At 36.2% G+C, this 18864-nt stretch overlaps 1 protein-coding gene across 1 annotated transcript in view; it reads left to right on the top strand.

The window, feature by feature from the left end:
* Positions 1 to 9574: 9574 nt before the first annotated feature.
* The window catches only part of ASB5 (ankyrin repeat and SOCS box containing 5), a 28485-nt gene continuing 19195 nt past the window's right edge, over positions 9575 to 18864 (top strand). Inside the window, exon 1 of the mRNA XM_009484982.2 lies at positions 9575 to 9861. Within this exon, the coding sequence (XP_009483257.1) occupies positions 9666 to 9861 (196 nt within the window). The 5' untranslated portion in view covers positions 9575 to 9665. The remainder of the gene's footprint in view (positions 9862 to 18864) is intronic.

Below are 18864 nucleotides of genomic sequence, written 5' to 3'. Positions count from 1 at the left end.
TCTTTGTTTTCTGCTGAAGTCAGATTGGTTCTAATGTGGGACACACAGATAGGAGCTTTGAGGTGGCTGACAGCTTAGGGTGTATGATTTGTGAATTCCAGGTAAAGGACAGGTGTTAACTTCAGCCCAGGTGGTAGCACCTTTGGCCGCCTTGGGGCTTAAGTTTCTAACTAATTTTACAGGTGAAAGTTTAGGTGCCTGTGGCATCTTTGGCACCTAGCTAGGTAGATGAGGACTGTATAGATAACTTTCTTTGGTCTAGGGCCATGTATATACTTCCTAAATTTTACCATAAATGTCTAAATCCTTTATTGAATTTGTCTGTTACTAATTATTGAAATGTTAACTCTTTAAGAGACAGTAGCATCACACAGCCTCCTAGGCAGCTCTTGGTATGCAGGTGAAGATTGAATGTGGCCATGAGCAACTTGGGGAATTTTTGTCTGTATTGCAACAGCCCCCTTTCAGTAAGCACCTCTTCTGGGTTGGCCATTGTCACAACTGGTATGGAAAGGCTGTGGCCAAGAGTAGTCGTCTTTCTGGACTGCATTAAAGGGTTTTTGTTTCTAACCTTCTTCTCACCTCCATTTTTTTGCTTTGGATCTATAAAGTATGGAGAATAAGAAGATAAGCAAACAGAAATTTTCACTTGTCTCTGTATTCTTATTGCTAGTCCTCCAATTTTAAATTTCTGATTTCAGAATGAACGTGATATTTTATAACACTGTCTCATTTAGCGGCATAAGAATGCTTCATTGAAGATAGAACCAAATATTCTTGGCTCCAAAAACAACTCTTAAGTATGTTTTGTAGCCCAACACAGTTCATTTTTGGCTCCTGGCAGATTTGCTATTGCCCGTTCCATGGCATACGAAGCTACGTTAGGTACAGTCCTCTCACACCTCACTGATTCAGCTGAAGCTTTCACACTTCATTGTGCTTTGCATTCTGTGGCAAGAAGCCTGTGTGCTACTGATCCACCTCACTCCAGTTTTACCTCATTCCCTAAGTCAGTTACAAGTTCTTAATCACAAAGTATTTTTATGTCTCTTGTAAAAGCAACAAGCAGAAGCTGTCATGCCTCGGCTTGAAGAAAAGAATGCTCTGCTAGCTCTGTCATGATGATATCACTTAACTGATACCAATTTTAGTGGATGGAAAAAACCTTTCTGATATGAACACTGGCCACGGGAGTCAGCATACAGTGACGTATGCTTGCAGAATAATCTTTTAATTCTCATCCCTACAAAGTCATGCAATTGACTTTGTCATTTCCTTTTATTAATACCATTCATAGGCACCAGAATATACTTTGCACAGAAAGGAGACAAATTAAACCACTTTTACTTAATCTAGAAGAACACCTGGGAAAAGTTTGAAGAAAGTGGGTACAAAATTAAAGGAAACAGATTATTTCACTGTTTTTAGAAACAGTTTGTAATGAATAAAAAAAAATGAGTTAAATGATTAAAGAAAAATTAAGACAGACTAATGTAGAATAAAATTAACAATTTTGAAAGGAATTCAAAATTGGTGTCAGAAAACATTCACAACTCAGAGATACTATTTTGAGCAAACTTTTTGCTTTAGAATAATTGACAATCATCTAATCTTGATGACATAATTTAAAGGTCTTACACATAAATAAATAAAAAATTACTATAGATCCAAAATAGTTTCATAAGCCAGGTAGTATTAATTCAAACAGCTGAAGAGGTCTGCCTAGGTTTCAAAGTGGCAGAGAGGCATTAGTTACAGGTGCAAATCTGGTCTTTTGAAAACTCTCACTTGGAACAGAAAATTTCTGTCAAGTTCATTTCTCATGTACTAACTGTATATGTGATGAAAACCAGCTCTTCACATCATGGCTCTTCTGGGATTTGAATGTTACCGATTTGTTTATTTGTTTACTTATTTTTATTTACTTATTATTTATTTATTTAGAGACAGCTACTTAATAAGAATATGTGACATTTTGCAGTTCATTAAAAAAAAAATTAGCCATAAAACCAGCAAAAATACCGGGTTCAGTTACATGAATTTAGGTTAACAGGGTGGTTGCACTGCCTACCAGAGAAAAGAGAAATGTCAAAGTTAGTTCTGTCAAGCTAGTTCAAATACCAAAAGCATAGTAACTTTAATACCTAAGGAAGAGGGTGAATTAGTTGCTGAAGAAAGAATCTGTGAAGTTGTACAGACATGTGGTTGCTGATGAAAACATTTGTTTGGACCCAAGAAAGGAACTATACAAAGGGAAACATGCAAAATGAGGAGACTCTTCAAAGTTTCACTGATACAGCCATATCAGTACACTGAGCCATCAAAAATTACAGCTAAATATCCTTATTAAGAGGTGGCTTGTATGTGCGTTTTGACATTACTCTCCCCTCATAGTTTGCTACTGCTTTTTAACAGGAGGTTACTATCTCCGTAGCAGAATGGGTGGTAGGGGGTGTGAGTGGGTTTTTTCAGTGTGAAGTCCAAAAGGTTAGTTTAAACTCATCAACAGTTTAAATTGCCAGATTTTTAACTGAAGTGGCTGAATACCAATACACATTCCTTCCTGTTTATTTCCAGGAAGGGAGAAAGAGGGTCAGGAACCTTTAGCTGAGGAATGGAATGGGCAGCTGGAGGTGGTAACTTTTTAAACTCCTGGGGGACAAGATTTGCTAGAGTTTGTCTGTCAGCAGTCTGTGTGTGCCTGCTGTCTGACATGTTTCTGGTTTTAGTAATCTCTCCCACTACACACATGACTTATTTTGGAATCTTCTTCTGTAACACTCTGAATAATTGGGTTGTGTTAGGTATCCAAAGAGGACTGCAACAAATACTGTAGGACAAACTTCTTATGGTCCTTAGCAGAACTCAGATTGAATTTGCTTGTAAGCAGGTCAGTTATACCTGCTTCCCTTCTGTATAGAACTTTGCTGTCAGTGGTTAGATGGACTAGTTAAGCAGATCAAGCATGTTCATATGATAATGTTGCTGATAGCAGGGATTGTTTGATATTGGACTTGTAGTTGAAGTGGAATCTATCACCATTGTGAGAAGCAGCTATCCAGTGGGTGTATAACAAAGTGATACAGCTTTAAAACTTCTGTGTATTCTTTCAAAGAACTGAGAAAGTTAGAAAACTGGAATTTCATAATTGCTTAAATATCTGAGTTACTTTTTATGTTTTTAAATACATGTGATAGAGACAATGTCTGTTATGTCTAGAGATAACTGATTGATATTTAAATCCTTGACCAGTAATTCTGTCGTTTGGAAATCCAGATATGCAAGCCTGTATGTTAGAGCTATTTTCTAAGATAGCAGTAGTATTTTCAACAGACTGGGAAGATGAAACACCTGAATAAAAACAATTTAAATTCATTAAAAGTTAGCAGTAGAATAAGCAAACTTTTCATGATGTTACAAATGAAAGGTTACATCATTCACTGATTTTAATACAGTGGAGGAAAAAAAAAAAGTACTACCGTATCTACCCAAAGGCATGAATTTGGACTTTCTGGAACAGTTTGAGTACTGATGGAAATAATGTGCTACACCAAAATACAGAGAGAAACTATTTATGTAACAAAACTTGTGTAAGAAAAATGTTTGTGCGTTAAAGCTTTTTAAATGAACTGGTGTGCTTCATAGTCTTATGAGAGAAGAGGAATGGTGTCTAAATACATAGCCATTCAGTAGAATGAGTGTCAAAAGTCAGAATGTGAGTACTAAGAGGAGGAGGGTAACATGTTTTACAATGCTTATTCTGATTTTCCCCTGTTAACGACAGTTACGATGTCATCGCTTTGCATTTTGAAAGAGATTTTTGGTTAAAGTCTTTAGGTAGGTGATCAGGAGACTGCCATGAATTGGGAACTGCAGAAATATGAATGCAACATAACTTTGCATATCAGTCGTGGCATTGTTTGTGTAGATTCTGGATAGACATGACATTAAGGTACTTAAGGAAGAAAAGCTGTAAAAAGGAGATGTAGGCCTTTCATTTGTTTGTTTTACAGTGTTGTCTTTGCTTCAGTTGGCAGCACAACTCAGGGTTTTGTGCTGGGAATATGGCTTTGGCATGTGGTTGGGTAGGTCTGTAGAATTTTTAAGGATAGCAACAGGATGCAGTGAAAAAGCAGTTCAGATCTGAACTGAGTTGGGTCTCCTCTGGACCAAAGTTCATGTTCTCTCACTTTTCTTCTTTTCATTCCCCAAAACAGTAGCACAAAGTCTGCACTTTGTCCACCTCTCCTCTTCATATTTTACAAAGAAAGAGTAGTGTCTGCATTGTGCTAATGGGGCTTGAGTTCCTGTTTGGTAAAGGACTCAGCAGCTGCTTGATGTCTTCCAGTCACTCTGGTTTCTGAATTTCTTGTAGCTATTGAATAAATATGATTTGTTTGTTTTCCTATGCCTAAGCATAGATGCATAATATCCTTAAATTAAAAAGGATATTACTGAAAAGGACATATAATGGTTTTTAAAAGTTGTTTTATGGTATGTCTGTCTTTTTTTGCCTTACCTTCAATGTTAATTTAAGGTAACATTTTGCATAACAACATATATGAGCAAATGCATTTTAAAATAGTTGCTCTATGTCTGGATTTATTCAGTTCCAATGCTTTGAATAGAATATGATAGAAAAAATTCCTTAAAGAACATACATCATGGAGGAAACTACATAAACAGCATTCAGTAACTTTAGATGAGTCAGATTAAATTTTAAGTATTGAGGATTAGCATCCCATACACCTATTAAAATACAATTCGGCAGCTCACTAAGCAGGTCATTTTTCATGCTGAATTGACATTGTCTTTTTAGTAGCTCAGGCTTCTCAGCATTTTTGAGTCCTTCATCAAGCACTGCATGCTTACATCAGAAACTCAGTACTAGAACTAGAGGCTTCTTACTGATTTTATTTTAAACTCTTTCTGTTTTGAGGTCATTGTTTTAGAAGTTTATCCTGGTGGGTTGTCTATAAGGTATAAAATAATGCATTCCTCAAAGCACCTAAGAGTTCCCTTTCCTCTGCCTGGCATCCTATTTCATTAAATTATCTTCTGTTATATTTGTTATTAGCCAGAAGTTTCAAAACTAGGATGACTATCTTAAATTCTTGTGTATTTTTAGCCAAATCTCTTGTATGTGGAGGAGGACATGCAGGTGAAGTGTGATACAAATAATTCCTTATACTGTATTGCATATCTCATCTTTAAAAAAACATTTTCACTTTCAGACATTTAGATGCATCTCCAAAATACTGAAGACTAACTGTAACAGAATTTGTGCTGTGTGTATAATTACTCTTCTACAGCCTGTATTAATCTAAGGATATTACTTTAAAAGATTTAATTAGATGTAAATATATTTTCCAGAACTAAAGACACAGCATACGCTATAAAGAAATTGTATAATTGTATTTCTAAGGGTTTTACAGTCTTTAGTATTAAAAAATGCCTTCAAAGGCTAAATATTTTATCAACTGTGTTATTTTTCTTGCGTATCTTGCCTTACTGAGAATTAAGCACACCAGTCTTGTAAAGCATTGAGGAAAAATTGCCAGAATAAAATAGAGTTTATTAATGTGGTTATGTAATTAATCATAGAAGATAGAGCATACTTTTTTCTAAAAGTTACTTAGGTTGTGGGTAAATTGCATTACATTTCACAAATTATTTGAATTAGCATAAACAGGTGCCATTGCTGAATACTTTCTTTCTGCACTTGGCCACTACACAGTAAGGCATTAAAGGGCAGACTACTTTGAGCACTGGAGTTTGAAATTAACCACTTTTATAGTCATTATAAATGGCAATATTGCTATCTTGAGTATACTGGTTATGTTCTTTAGAAATTATAACTGACGAAGCTACATGAAAAGGGAATTTAATACCATAAATTCCAGCATTTTAAACTTTTTTAATGGTTTTAAAATTAAAATAGTTAATTGCCAGAAATGGGGAAAGCATAGTAGAGAAATGATTACACTGTTCTTGTTTTATTTGCTGGGAATATGCTAGTATGTCAAGCTAGGGGGGTCTTCGTCTGTCACAGTATTACTATGTTCTTAAAACAAAACAAAAATCCTAATATTGTTTATCGGCAGTGTAGCTTGGCGCCATTTTCCTGTGTGCTCTAAAACCTTAAATGTTATAATAATTTTACATGCTATCGCTTTTGTAGTTATTAAGTGAATGAACATTCACTATGTAGGTTTGTTATCCAAATTTTGTATTAAAAGAAAAATCCTAGATACTTAATTAGTTTCAGTATTGTGTTCACCAGAGTATCTGAGTGTTTTGTTAACAGCAATGAAGTCAGCTTCAGAATACTCCTTTTAAGTGGTCCTTTTAAGCCCATTTTACAAGTGAGAAAATGAGGCAGAGAAATTTCATTCCCCAAAGTCAAAACTGTACAGGAAATGTAAATGTCTAGATTAAGCCACTGCTCTTTTCAAGTGCTTTGATATTTTTATAACATTGTATATTTGTTACATATTGCTGATGCATTTGTATTTGGAAGCTCTCAGTATTCTTCATTGCTGCAAGACCAGACTCCAATCGCTTCATGTTGCCATGCAATAGAAAATTTGGAACACTTACATGCCAGTTTTTCAGTCTTTTTTTATTTATTTACCTATGCTTCTACTTTCTGATTTTCATTACAACATCTGCAGCTTTCTGTTCGTGGTTCTCCCCGACTGCATGGGCTTGCTGTCAGCTATTTTGTGTTCAAGTCTCAGTATTCACATTGTTGATTCTTCCAAAATGCCGTGTGAGCATTAACATCTGAACAGTTGTTCTGTTTTCATGACTGGGCACCTGGTAGCATGGGTTTGCCAACAACCTGTAATGGCAATTTCTGGAGAGCTTTAGTAGTGTTAGAGTAGGATAAACTTGGTTGTTCCGTGCAGTTGGGAGAGTTTCCAGTTAAGCTGGCACATATGAGTTACAGAGCTTTAAAAAAGAAGAAATACTACTAGGAGAGTAATTTTGCCAGCTTCTTATGAGCATGTGTGAACTGAAATTCTCAAAACTCATCATTTCTTTGATTTTTATGTAGTTTATAGCTAAGGTGGAAAATTTTAGAGAGGACACAAGACAACCTTTGATACAGGAATAACCCCTCTGCTCAATTTTCATTTTGTTTTACAGATCAATGAGGATTTTTGAAAGATCACTTACAAACTATTACATGCATCCACAGCGTTATTTTTGAAAAGGTTTTTGTTATTTTTGTTGATGCTTTACAGAAAAATACAACCTGAAGATGACAACCAAACAACTGAGTAATTTATTTTCAGTGATTTATTTACTGGAGTTATAAGAAGCAGGAAACAGTATTGTACGGGGAAGATTAACTCTGAGTGCTGCTGTTAACTCCAGCTGTTATTTATAGTAATTACTATTTGGATTTTTGCCTCTACTAAGAAAGACTATTTTGTTAATTAACAAAACGTGGGAGAAGTCCAGACAAGAAAGCACGGTTACTGGATGACACAATGTGGAGTCAGGAAAAAAAGGGGTCAGGTAAAGAAGAATAATGTTTTCCATGAGATAATTATGATTCTTCCTTATTCTGCATTGTAAATTTGCAAAACAGGTACTTAAGAAGGCTGGGGGATTCTGTGGACTGATTGAATTAAGCTTAATAATACTAGTAGAAATATGGAAGAAGTAAGAAATTCCAATGCTGGTTGTGTTACTAAGGAAAATACCATTTCTATTAATGATTGAAACGGAAATTGGCAGTGGCGGCTCAGAACATAATGCCTATTTATCCTTATGGAAAACATGACACCTCAATTCAGTGTCAGATAACAATGTGCCAAATATAAAAAGGGATTTTCATTTGGCATTTTAAGTACTCGCTCCTGCTTCTAACTATGGTATGAGGAGAGCAGTTCCTATTCTGGCTGGATGAGAAAATGTCTATAAATGAAATTTAGGAGAAAACGCATATTTTTTTTTCAAGACTAATATAGTTTACAGTGTAAACCGCTTTTTAATTGCCCTTTCTAGTTACTCTTTTGACTTTTATGTGGATTGAATTTTTTTTCAAAGAAAAAGACTGAATGTCTGTTTCTCTCAAGATAAGCACAATTCGGTTCCTGTCTGTTAAAAATCTTGATATTTATTTCCAAGCACATTTCCTTTTATCATTGTCTTTTCTTCATTTATATAGGTTTATTTGAATGTAGTTTCCAGAAAACATTATAGTTTCTTACTCTAATAAATTACTCCTGGAGCCATATGATAAAAGGTGCTTTGTTTTGCCACTTTCCTTTCAGAAACATGATTTTGTATCATATCCTTAATGTCTGCTATGCTGTTCATTGAAGTCAGGGGGATCTGTGGATGCAGTGACATTTGGATCATACCCTCTGTTCCTGATGGACAGTTGCCAACATTCTAAAATGTTTTTTTTCTGACCATCAAACAAGAGAATCCAGGGTAGAATAGAAAGGGTGTTTCAGTTTAAGATTAATACGGGCAGAGTATTTTAAACTATAATTAAAGTCACTATTTATTTTATTTAAAAGGAAAAATAAAGGTTTAGAACAGGACCATTTCCTATGTTGCCATGATTCTTTATTTTAGGATTATAGCTTACGTAGGAACCTAGTTCGGTCCTGCAGCTCCTCAGTTTGTATCATGTTGTGACACGGTTATTTACTCAGCAATTACTCACACTAATGGAATAATTTGTGCGTAACGGCTGATGACTATGAGTAATAAATTTATGGTATATAAGCAAATTAATTCCTAAAACAATCTGAGGAATTCATATTCCCCTTTCTAAAACTGGCCAAAAAAATAAAAGCTGTCATGTCATAGGTTTAAAATAATATGATGCAGCACAATGAAATGTGTATCATAAGTATTAGAAATTTTCCATGTTTTATATTTACCATTGCATTTATTTAATTTTAATTACATTGTAATTAATTTAATTTTAGATGCTCTGAGATCTTATTTATGAAAATGTCTAGGAGTTTGATTTTTAGTGTCTGCTCTGGATACTGTTTTTTGTATAATGCTGTAAGCCATGTATACTAGATATTTTCATTCAGCCTGAACAAAATAATAAGAGACTGTCAGAGCTGATATATGTTAAATCTCTGTTTCTTTATTAATGTGTATTTCAAGTATTTACTGATGTGGTTCTAGTTTTGTAAGTAAAAATTGTAGTCTAACATAAAATGAAGCAGCACAAAAGAACAATTGTACTTAAGAAGCAGGAGAACTTATTTTAGCAAAAACTGATTACCTGAGTTACCTGTTTTAGTACATGAAATTGTAGGTCTTAATACTTTTGACAGTGTATTTTTAAACATGTATTAATAGGGTAAATAAATGAGTTAGAAATGCAGAATTTGGAATGAAGCAGACCTTTTAAGTGGAACAAGTACAAGCCAGGGTCTTGGAACCTGTGTCTGTTATATTCCATCCCACTTGAATATCACCAGGCTAGCAGGAGCGGTAGTGAACTTAATACTATGTACAGTATAAATAATCGTCATATTTTGAGCAGCAAGCATCATGACCAGCTGATATTTTCTTTCCTCAGGACCAGTTGTTCCCAAGAGTGCGTGGCTGGAGCCATATGATCTTATCAACACATTTGAGAGCCCTACCCAAACACTCAGAGAGATTTTGCTGCAGCAATGACTGTCATAGAAGAAAGTCGCCCTTTTGCCCAGCAGCTATCCAATGTCTACTTTACTATACTTTCCCTTTTTTGTTTTAAACTTTTTGTGAAGATCAGCCTCGCTATACTTAGCCATTTCTACATTGTGAAAGGAAACCGTAAGGAAGCAGCAAGGATAGCTGCTGAATTTTACGGAGTTCCTCAAGGACAAGGTATATTTGTACTTACTATCTTATCACTACTGTTTGGGGGTTTTGTTGCTGGTTTTTTCCCAGGTAATTATTTATCTGCTAGTGTGTGAGTGTTTTTATTCTGTAGTTCTCACTGTGTTTTTTTAACAAAAATTATCTGAAGGAGTGTTTTTAGATTATTTAAGCTTTTTTTTTTTTAGGTTAAGTTCAGAATAAAACTGAAGTATTACAGCCAATGTCCTGTTAGGAGAGGGGCCTATATTTAAGATGGCTATATTTAAGATTGACAAATACTTCCCAAACTAAGACGATTTTCCATATTGCTTCTAAGGTTCCCCATTATCCATATGTGGTTGAAATTTGCTGTCTGGAAAATGTAATTATTTTGCAATACTTTAGTGAAACTAGTCCAAATATTTCTGAGAATTATTTCTTGATTAATTTAAAATTTTCTTATAATAATGTATTTGAGAAGATATAGTCCTTCTGTACTTCGAATTAGTGTCTTGGCACATATCAGGAAGCTTACTGTGTGTCAGCGTGAGCTTTTAGGCATCTGCGTGGAAACCCATCAAATTTTACTGGGTTGAAAGCCCTTGTGAAAACTCCTTTCTCTGTTTGCTCAAGCAGAACTTTGGCAGAGCTGGGCACTGGTGTTCCCTCAAGCTCATCTGTGGTGAACCAGTACCATTTTCATTCAATTCTTTTTCTGCATCACAGAATGCAGAAAACTCTCTTCTCAAATGTGGTATCCTAGTGCATGACTGAGCCATGGTTTTGCTCAACTTGGGATCCCTGCTGCCTCGCTTGTCTTTGTCGTTCATTGTATTCTGGGATGACATCAAGACCGAGTGAGGCGATGGAACAGGAAGACTTGTCTTGCCTTGTATTGCCTTCGCCACTCATCCCTAGGTACCATGAACAAGAAGAAACAACCCAAGTTAAATGCAAAGGGGAGAACTGTAGAAACGAGCCAGAAACAGTTTCAAATGTAAAGATCTTTTCGGTCTTCAATGTTGGGACAAAAGTCAGACATTTTGTGTGTATGTATTTAGATTTGCAAACCAGAGAGAGAGGCTTACATCCTAAAGCAGGAATTAGCTTGCTTTGCGAAAGATTTACTTGAGGTGGATTTATATTATGTGTTCTCTGCATAATTTAGAGATAAAGTTCTGAAACCCAGGGTTTTTACATCTGAGTATGCTAATCACATCATTTGAACCATTACGCATGTGTGTTTGTGTGCGAGTATGTGTACAGATATATATGTATGTGGGGGTGTGTGTATGTATGTTCTCTACAGTAGGATGGGAAGGACTGCGTGTCTATCCCACTGGCAGAAATACTTGCAGTGAATGTGGTAGCCCTCACTTGAAATCAAGAATGTTTTTGTCAAAAACTGCTGGCTAGCTTTAAGGCAGCTCATTCTGGGAAGACTGACACAGAAGCTGAGTAAGGAAGGAAAAAGACTGGGAAAAACTAGAGGGAAAGGAATAACATGCATCAGGTTGGAAAGTAAAATAGTCTCTACAGTGTTACCTGTTGCTGAATCCAGGAGACTTTAGTTTGGTCATTTGTCAAATGTCTGAACTATTATATCTAAATAAATGTATATTCAGTGTTCTAGTAGCTGGCCCATGTAAAAGATGAAAATCTGTCATTCTTGCAGGTTACTGTTTTCCTCAGGTAGCAGATGTTTATATTGATTTAAAGGCTCAAACATATGGCAGTTTCTGATTTGCCGCTTGGTTTATTAAAAGAAAATAGTTAATGCAACTATTTTGTGCTTAAACTGTACTTTTTACAACTTGACGCCAATGTGTCTTAATTTTTCACTGCCCAACTTGCAGTGTTTGGGTCTGGATTTGGAAGAGTCCTAAGTCCATGTTCAGCTAATGTTACATAATCTGCAAATTCAGCTGTTTGTCATGATTAACAGGACCAATCCTTGCTCTTTGGGATGCAAATAAGGCTCCTCAAAATTACTGTTTTATCTCATCTTTTCTACACCTTTGTTCTGTGTTTTAGAAGGGAGCACAATACTGTCTCAACTCACACCATGTTGTGGGATTTGGTTTGTTTATGTTTGTGAAATACAGTACGGAGATACCTCAGTAGAGTTTATACAATACCATGTAACAAAATATCCTGTTCAAAGTAATATCTAGAAGACTGTACAATAAGTAATCTGAACCTTCAGCTTCACATTAACATTAAATGATAAAATTAAATACTGAATATCCTCCTAATTAGTGATCCTGTTCTGTGGTTTTTATTAAGCAATGGGGAAGCCTCAGCAGAAGAGAAAAAACCCAAAACAGAAAAATAGCCTGTCATTGCCTAACTGAAGTTTATAGTGTTTCAAGAAGTAATTTTAATTAGAGGAAATGTTAGTTTTCATTTTGTAGTTTTAACCTGATTATGTACTCTTAAAATTCTGTTACTGCTGGTATTTTCAGTTTGCTTGTAATACTACAAAATTACTTTTTGCTATTATCATGGCTTGGCTAGGATAGAGTGCTGTAATGTTGAAGGAGAGAAGAGCCTTTGGAATTACTGTGCTACTAGGCACAGGCATTATTTCATATTTACTGACTTGAACTCTTGAGTTAAAAAGCCTTTCTTTTATGAAGCCTGTATAACTTAGGATATCTTAGGTACTGAGCAGTAGTACTTGGTGGAACTCCTGTTATCAAACTGAAGGCATATAGGTCAGTACAGGATTTGAGGCCCAGGTATCACACATTTTGTGGCTGACTTTGCTTTGTGGCTTGTTCTTTGTTGAATACAAGGAGACAGCTTTATCTGTGTCATCTGCCTACTGTGGTCTTGTTGCTAGATATTAGTACTGAAACAGGTCATATTTTATTCCTTAATATTTCAGGAATATTTTCTCTCCAGTATGGATAGTCACCAATCTACCATGTTAAATCTATCCTTTGGATCTCATATGTATGTGAACAGCTGGATAGGGGTAGTATTGCAATTATTAATTACAAATTATTATACTGTGTATGTGGCATTGAAATATAAGAACTAGATCAGTGTTCAGCATCAGCTAAGACCAGAAAAGTGCGTATAAAATCTCTACTTGTTGTAAGTCACATTAATTTGTTTATGGAGATGAAGTCTGAGTAAAAATTTTTCTTGCATACAGCTGAAAGGTACCTTGAGAGGTAATTTGGATGCTCTAGGATCAAGTATACATAGGTTGTCTGGCAAATGTTTGTCTAACCCGCTTAGTAATAGTGATTTCTGCAGTGTCCTTACGCAGCCAATCACAATTTTTGCTATTCTCATCACGAGAATGCTTCCCACTCTGCCCAAGACCTACCTGAATCTTTATTTCTGCAAACTAAATACATAAAATATGATTAAGGTATTTATAAGTTCTTCTCCATGTATGAAAAGTAAGCAATTTAAAGGCTGTTATCATGCATCTTCCTACCTCTACTGTTTTTGCCTTTTCTAGAATAAAGAAAAAAAAGATTGAACTTAGTCTGTCCTCCTAAGTCTTGTTTTCTAGACCTGGAATTACTGTAGTTGCTCTCCTTTGGACTTGTGCCAGTTCATATACAGTTCATAGATGTCTTTATTGATGTCTGATTCCCAAAGTTAAACAGAGTGCTCCAGCTGAGACTTTATTAGTGCAACCAGTGGAACTATTTGTTGTATAAAAGTGGAACAGTTATGTCATGTGCCATATATATGATACCCTATGTAATACCTCCTGGAATTATGCTTTTTTCTTTTCCCTCCCAACAGTAAAGCATTAAGGATACAATCTGTAGCCTACTATAAACCCCATGTTAAAACAGAGTCACTGTACTATGCATTTGCTTTTTCCTCTCTAAGTGTAATACGTTGTACTGGCCTTCAGCTAACTTCATGCTCTTGTTATCAGACAATTTCTCCATTTTACTCAAGTCTGTTTTGAATTGTTTCCCTCTGAGCAGTTGCAGCACCTGCAGTTTAGTGTCATCTACTGATTTATAAAAATAAATATAATATTCTATCATCCACAGTATTATTGTTTATATATAATATTGTTCCACTGAACAGCACCGAATTCAGGACAGAACTCTATGGTCTTCTACAAGTGGATTAAAGACCCATGTCTTAATAAACCACCACAACTGAATTCTTTTTTCAATGAAGTCAGTGGTATTGCTAACATAAAGGAATTAAATGAAAAAGGGATCCATTCTATTATAAAGGTCCCATTTACTGGATTATTTTTAACTTTGGCACTGATTTTATAAACACTCATATACACATATTTGCCCCATTGAATTGAAAGGGACTGATCAGTTGTTTAGAGCTAAGTGCTTTGCAATCAGGGACTATAGCTGTGTTGTAAATAGGTTATGGTGCCTAGCTTTTTTTATTTTGTTGAAGTGAACATGTATTTATTCATTACACTAGAAAATTTTCAAAAGTCAACATTTTGTTCATTTCTTTCTTTATGTAAAAAGTCATAGCACATATGTGTTTATTCCATTTTAAAATTTTGTGCCCTACAAATTGACCTACAAAAATGAACTTAATTGCAAATTAACTTTGGGTATAATTAGCTCCTTAGCAGGCTATCTGCAGTGACAGTGATCTGCACAGTAAGATTTCTTCTCTCGCTGTATTTCCAGACCTGTGAAGAGTTAATAACTCAGCTTTTTGTACAGCTGTTGCTGGATACCAAGTGGAGGATCAAAAGCAACCTTTAGACTCTTCCTGCTATACCAACTAGCTGTTCATATCATGAAAGTGCTCTGTACATACAAGCGCTGGGTTGGAGCTTCAGCTGAGTTTTGTAGTTCAGTTGCTTGAGGATGAGGTAGTAGTGCTGTGGTATGAACTGATTTCAAAGTGTAAACGTGTATCAAATCTTAAGAGTTAATTCATTCTCAGGTGTTTTGGGCCTGTAAGATATAAACTCTGCTGACAAATACTGGTAAGAGCTTGGTTTGTATGGAAGAGTCCATACTTTGATAATACAGATAACTTTGTAGAAGGAGGTATAGTTCCCATTCATAAACCTTTGATAAAGCAAAAAGAGTCTATTTTATGAAAATTAAACCTGATAGTAACTGTCAGAATGCTTTTAGCTGCAAGCACAAGGTGGTATAGAGGAACTTGCTTATGAAAGAATCATTTTGCAGAAGTTAATATAGCATAAACGACAAACAACTAGTCATGTACTTACACAGATACTTGGGGTCTGGTGCACAAGCTAAGTAGTTCTGACAACATAAAATGCTTTTTCTTTAATATCCTATTTTTTTAATTATGTCCACTCTTTTGGCAAAAATTTTCATAGAATATCACTTTTTGCATAACTATACTTGTTTTAAAGTAATATTTGAAAATTATTTGAAAGCAGAATTTCTATTTGTAGTATTTGAGTATAGCTTCTCAAAATATATTATACTGTTTTGGCAGAACTGGAGAGGTGAATATGCACTGACTTCTCAGTTTAAAAAAAAAAAGTGTACTCTTGAATGAACATAGCAAGTTCTAAGCTACCCATCTTTGCTGTATCTGCCTTGGCCAGGCATGGTAGGAATGCTCAGTACACTAGTTATTCCTAGTTACCCTAAATTAAGCCATCTATGGATTGTGGTAGTTCAAAACTGGAGTCCCCATCTCCTTTCAGGATTGTGAGACTTGTAAGTAGTATGAAGTCTTCTGTTGCCTTCTTTTTCTTGTACACTGAGCGCTGCTTGGGTGGACCTGAGAAACCAGTCCATTAAATACAACTCATAAATAGGAAATAATGCTGTGTTTCACTGTTAGAGATCGTCTGTTTCGAAAGCTTGATTACATTTTGAACTGTAGTGAATAAGTAGGGAAAAGTTTTCCTATTATTTTATTCTAACAAGTTGCAATTGATAATGTCACTCAGCAACAGTTGTTAGGTAGGGAAGATAGGCATGAGGCATTTTCTCTACTTGCATTCCAAAGAGATCACAGTTCTATTAATAAAAGCCATATAAGACCTCTACTAGCTTCCTGGATACAATAGAGATTCATTTAGTAATGATAGGAATATTTTATGGCATACCTATTCACCATACGACTTGGTGTAAGGCACCGCATTTAGCATTTGTTTTTCATATGCAGCATGTAAGCTAATGGTGTAAAAATGCTTAAGATAGTGTGAGTATTCTCTTCTGAAAGTTCAGAAGGGGGGTTTTTTTGATGGAGCTCATCACCTTCTCTTATACGCTAAATGACTTTGCCTAGTATGACAAATAACTGCCAAAGAAGAGTCATACTTCAAAATAAATCTCAAGAAGACACTTGCTTAGAATGAAGCAAATGACACCACATATCAGCAAGATGCAAGAACCATTCTCCTCTGAAGAACATAATCTACTTTAAAGGGATTTTGGTGAGAGTTATATGATGCAGCTAGACTGGCATGGCCAGAGCCCTGACCTATTTGCAGCAACAAAAAACAAGCACATCTGTTGGCAAGCATTGACTCTTCCCTCACCTTAAAGAAAATCTCGCAGGCTACAGAAACTTCTAGTGACTATATCTGCTGGAGCCTGTTTGCATACTTGCTTCCCTGAAAGGAACTGAGCTATCCTATCATGTGGATTCCTTTGTGTGTTTTGGGTTTTTGGGGTTTTTTTTGCTCCTATCTATATTTGTGTGTCAGGACCCCCATGAGAAGACCATTGCCACAAGCTGTATTTTATGGTCGGTATCATTTATGTGTGCCTCCTTGAAATGTTTCTTTTCTGAAGACAGACCTTAACTTGTCACCAACCTAGGTCCTGTTGGCTTGCTTGATGTGCACAGTCTTAAGTTAACTCACATGGAAATCCCCTTCAATTGATTTCTTTATTTTTCTGGATTAAATTAATAATAAGCTTTTGACCTACAAACAAGTGCAAAATGAAACATTGTGAACTCTGATGTAGTTTAAAACCTAGCTTTTTAAAGGTACGTAGCAATAAGACTGAAAGATAATCCTGGAGCAATCTGCCTGCAAGGCCTTAAAGACAACTGTTGTTGAAGAAAAGCCACTAGGAAACTCCGGTACTGGATTGGGGCAAGCTCAAACACACCACCTGCACTGGTCTTTTTTGCAGCAGTGGGGCATAAGGCAACAAGGGAAGACCAAAATAGCATAGCTCCCTGAAGGTAATGTTCGTTCCGTCAGCCATAGACTTGTTATGGCCAGCGTTCTGCTATTCACACTCCTCTCTTGTAGGGGATGTTCTCAAACATTTGCAATGCAGGCAAGCAGCGAGTGAACTTCTGCCAGGGTTAGATGATGATGGCTTTGGGGGAATGCATTACGTGCCTAAGTACTGAGCTCTATTCATGATTGCAGCAATGCTGGCTGGTTGGTCATAAATCCATTATGGCATGCTGCATCTGTTGCACTGGTGGATGTTACTCTTTGCTATGTCTGGAGTCTTTCTGGCAATAGATATGATCTCTCTCTTTATGGCTGTTCTCTCACAGTAATTGGCTGAAGGTTCACTCTGTGGTGCTCTATACCACTCCCATGCTGACTACTGGTCTTACGCCTTGTGTGTTTCTTCTCTGTCAATATCTGAAGCCCAGGCCTGCTTGGTAACTGATTTGGCTAGATTTGTCAGCATGGGTGCTGTGATTTGGTTGTCTTTAGCCTACATATTAGCAAATATTCTGTGTTACCATTGCCTGTCTGCATGAAGAGGTCTGGTGGGTACACCTTGCAAACCCACAAGCCAAGAAATGTAGTAAATGTATCATTGTTCCATATTTGACTTCTGTGGTAGCTGAGACAGAGCCTTTATTGTATCAGAATTTAAAATCTTTTCTAAACCTTCCATTCTGATCCCAGCATCCAATGATACAAGGCCTAACAACTGTTAAAATCTCAGGGGAAGAGGTAGGAAAACCACTAGCCATCCATGCTGTTGCTACCTTAATAACAAATCGGATTTCCAAGTAAGAGATAGTGATGATACTGTATAAAGAGCGGGAGTGTGTAATAGGCTTTTTTATTGCTTATAGTGGCATAGAGAAATGTCATTTTATGCTTAAATAACTAATGACGTTTTAAATATTATCTGCATATCTGCTGGCATTTGTCAAGATGCAGAGGGCAGAGGACTGGTTGGTGACACCTGGGTAATGCCTAAACTTCTGGTTGACTGCTAGTGACTTATAATATCATTGTATTGGCCATGAAGTGTGGCTTGATGCAAGAATCTGTTTTAAAAAATAAAGTTGTTCCAGTCCTTTCCCTGTCCTGCTGTTAGAGCTTTATCACTGTACTTTTATGGTGCATTTATCTTCCTTGGCGTTGAGCTGGCACTGCAGGATGTAACTGTGGCCACTGTGGCCTTTTAGGATGCTATGTTTTTGTCGGTAACCATGTTTCTGTAAGTATTTCTCAAACTTGCTTCGTCTTGGCTTCTCCTACAGGAAGGAATGTTCAAGATCTATGCTGGTTCGTTTCTGGCAATGTCAAATGACAGGCAACTCTTGGGGTACTGGCACTGAGATCCAGGGAGCCTATCTATTATTTCAGTTTCATGGTTGTAGTCTGTGGATCACAACAGCAGGAAAAGGCAATTTCTAATCCTGTTCCAGAATTTAGTGTGGCAGGTTCCATGCAGTCACTGTGACCCTGTAATAATCCTGATCATAAAAGTAGAGTGAATCTGAGAGTACAGAACAGTTTGTGAAGCGAGGTGGCTCGGCAGTTGGCTAAGTTGAGGAGGATTGCACACAAAACGCTGATCTGTGACATTTGACAACAGTGCAATTTTGTCCAATTTTTCCTAAGATAAATTGTTGTTACGGGAGTTTGGAGTGTATTGTATGGGGCTGCATCATGTGTTGAAAGGTGTGGGGGTTTTTTTGTCATTTTTATTAACACCTTTTTTGTGTGTTATCACAACTGCATCTTTGTTGCCTTAAGAATAGTCTTCAAAATAGAGTAAGCCCCACAGTGAAAAGGAGGAACAAAAATTTCTTTCCGTTTTCATTCCCAGTTATTAAGAACTGCTGCCCCTCAGA

The sequence above is a fragment of the Pelecanus crispus genome, chromosome 4 (assembly GCF_030463565.1).
Source record: "Pelecanus crispus isolate bPelCri1 chromosome 4, bPelCri1.pri, whole genome shotgun sequence".
Lineage (NCBI taxonomy): Eukaryota > Metazoa > Chordata > Aves > Pelecaniformes > Pelecanidae > Pelecanus > Pelecanus crispus.
This window is presented reverse-complemented; position numbering and strand designations above follow the sequence as displayed.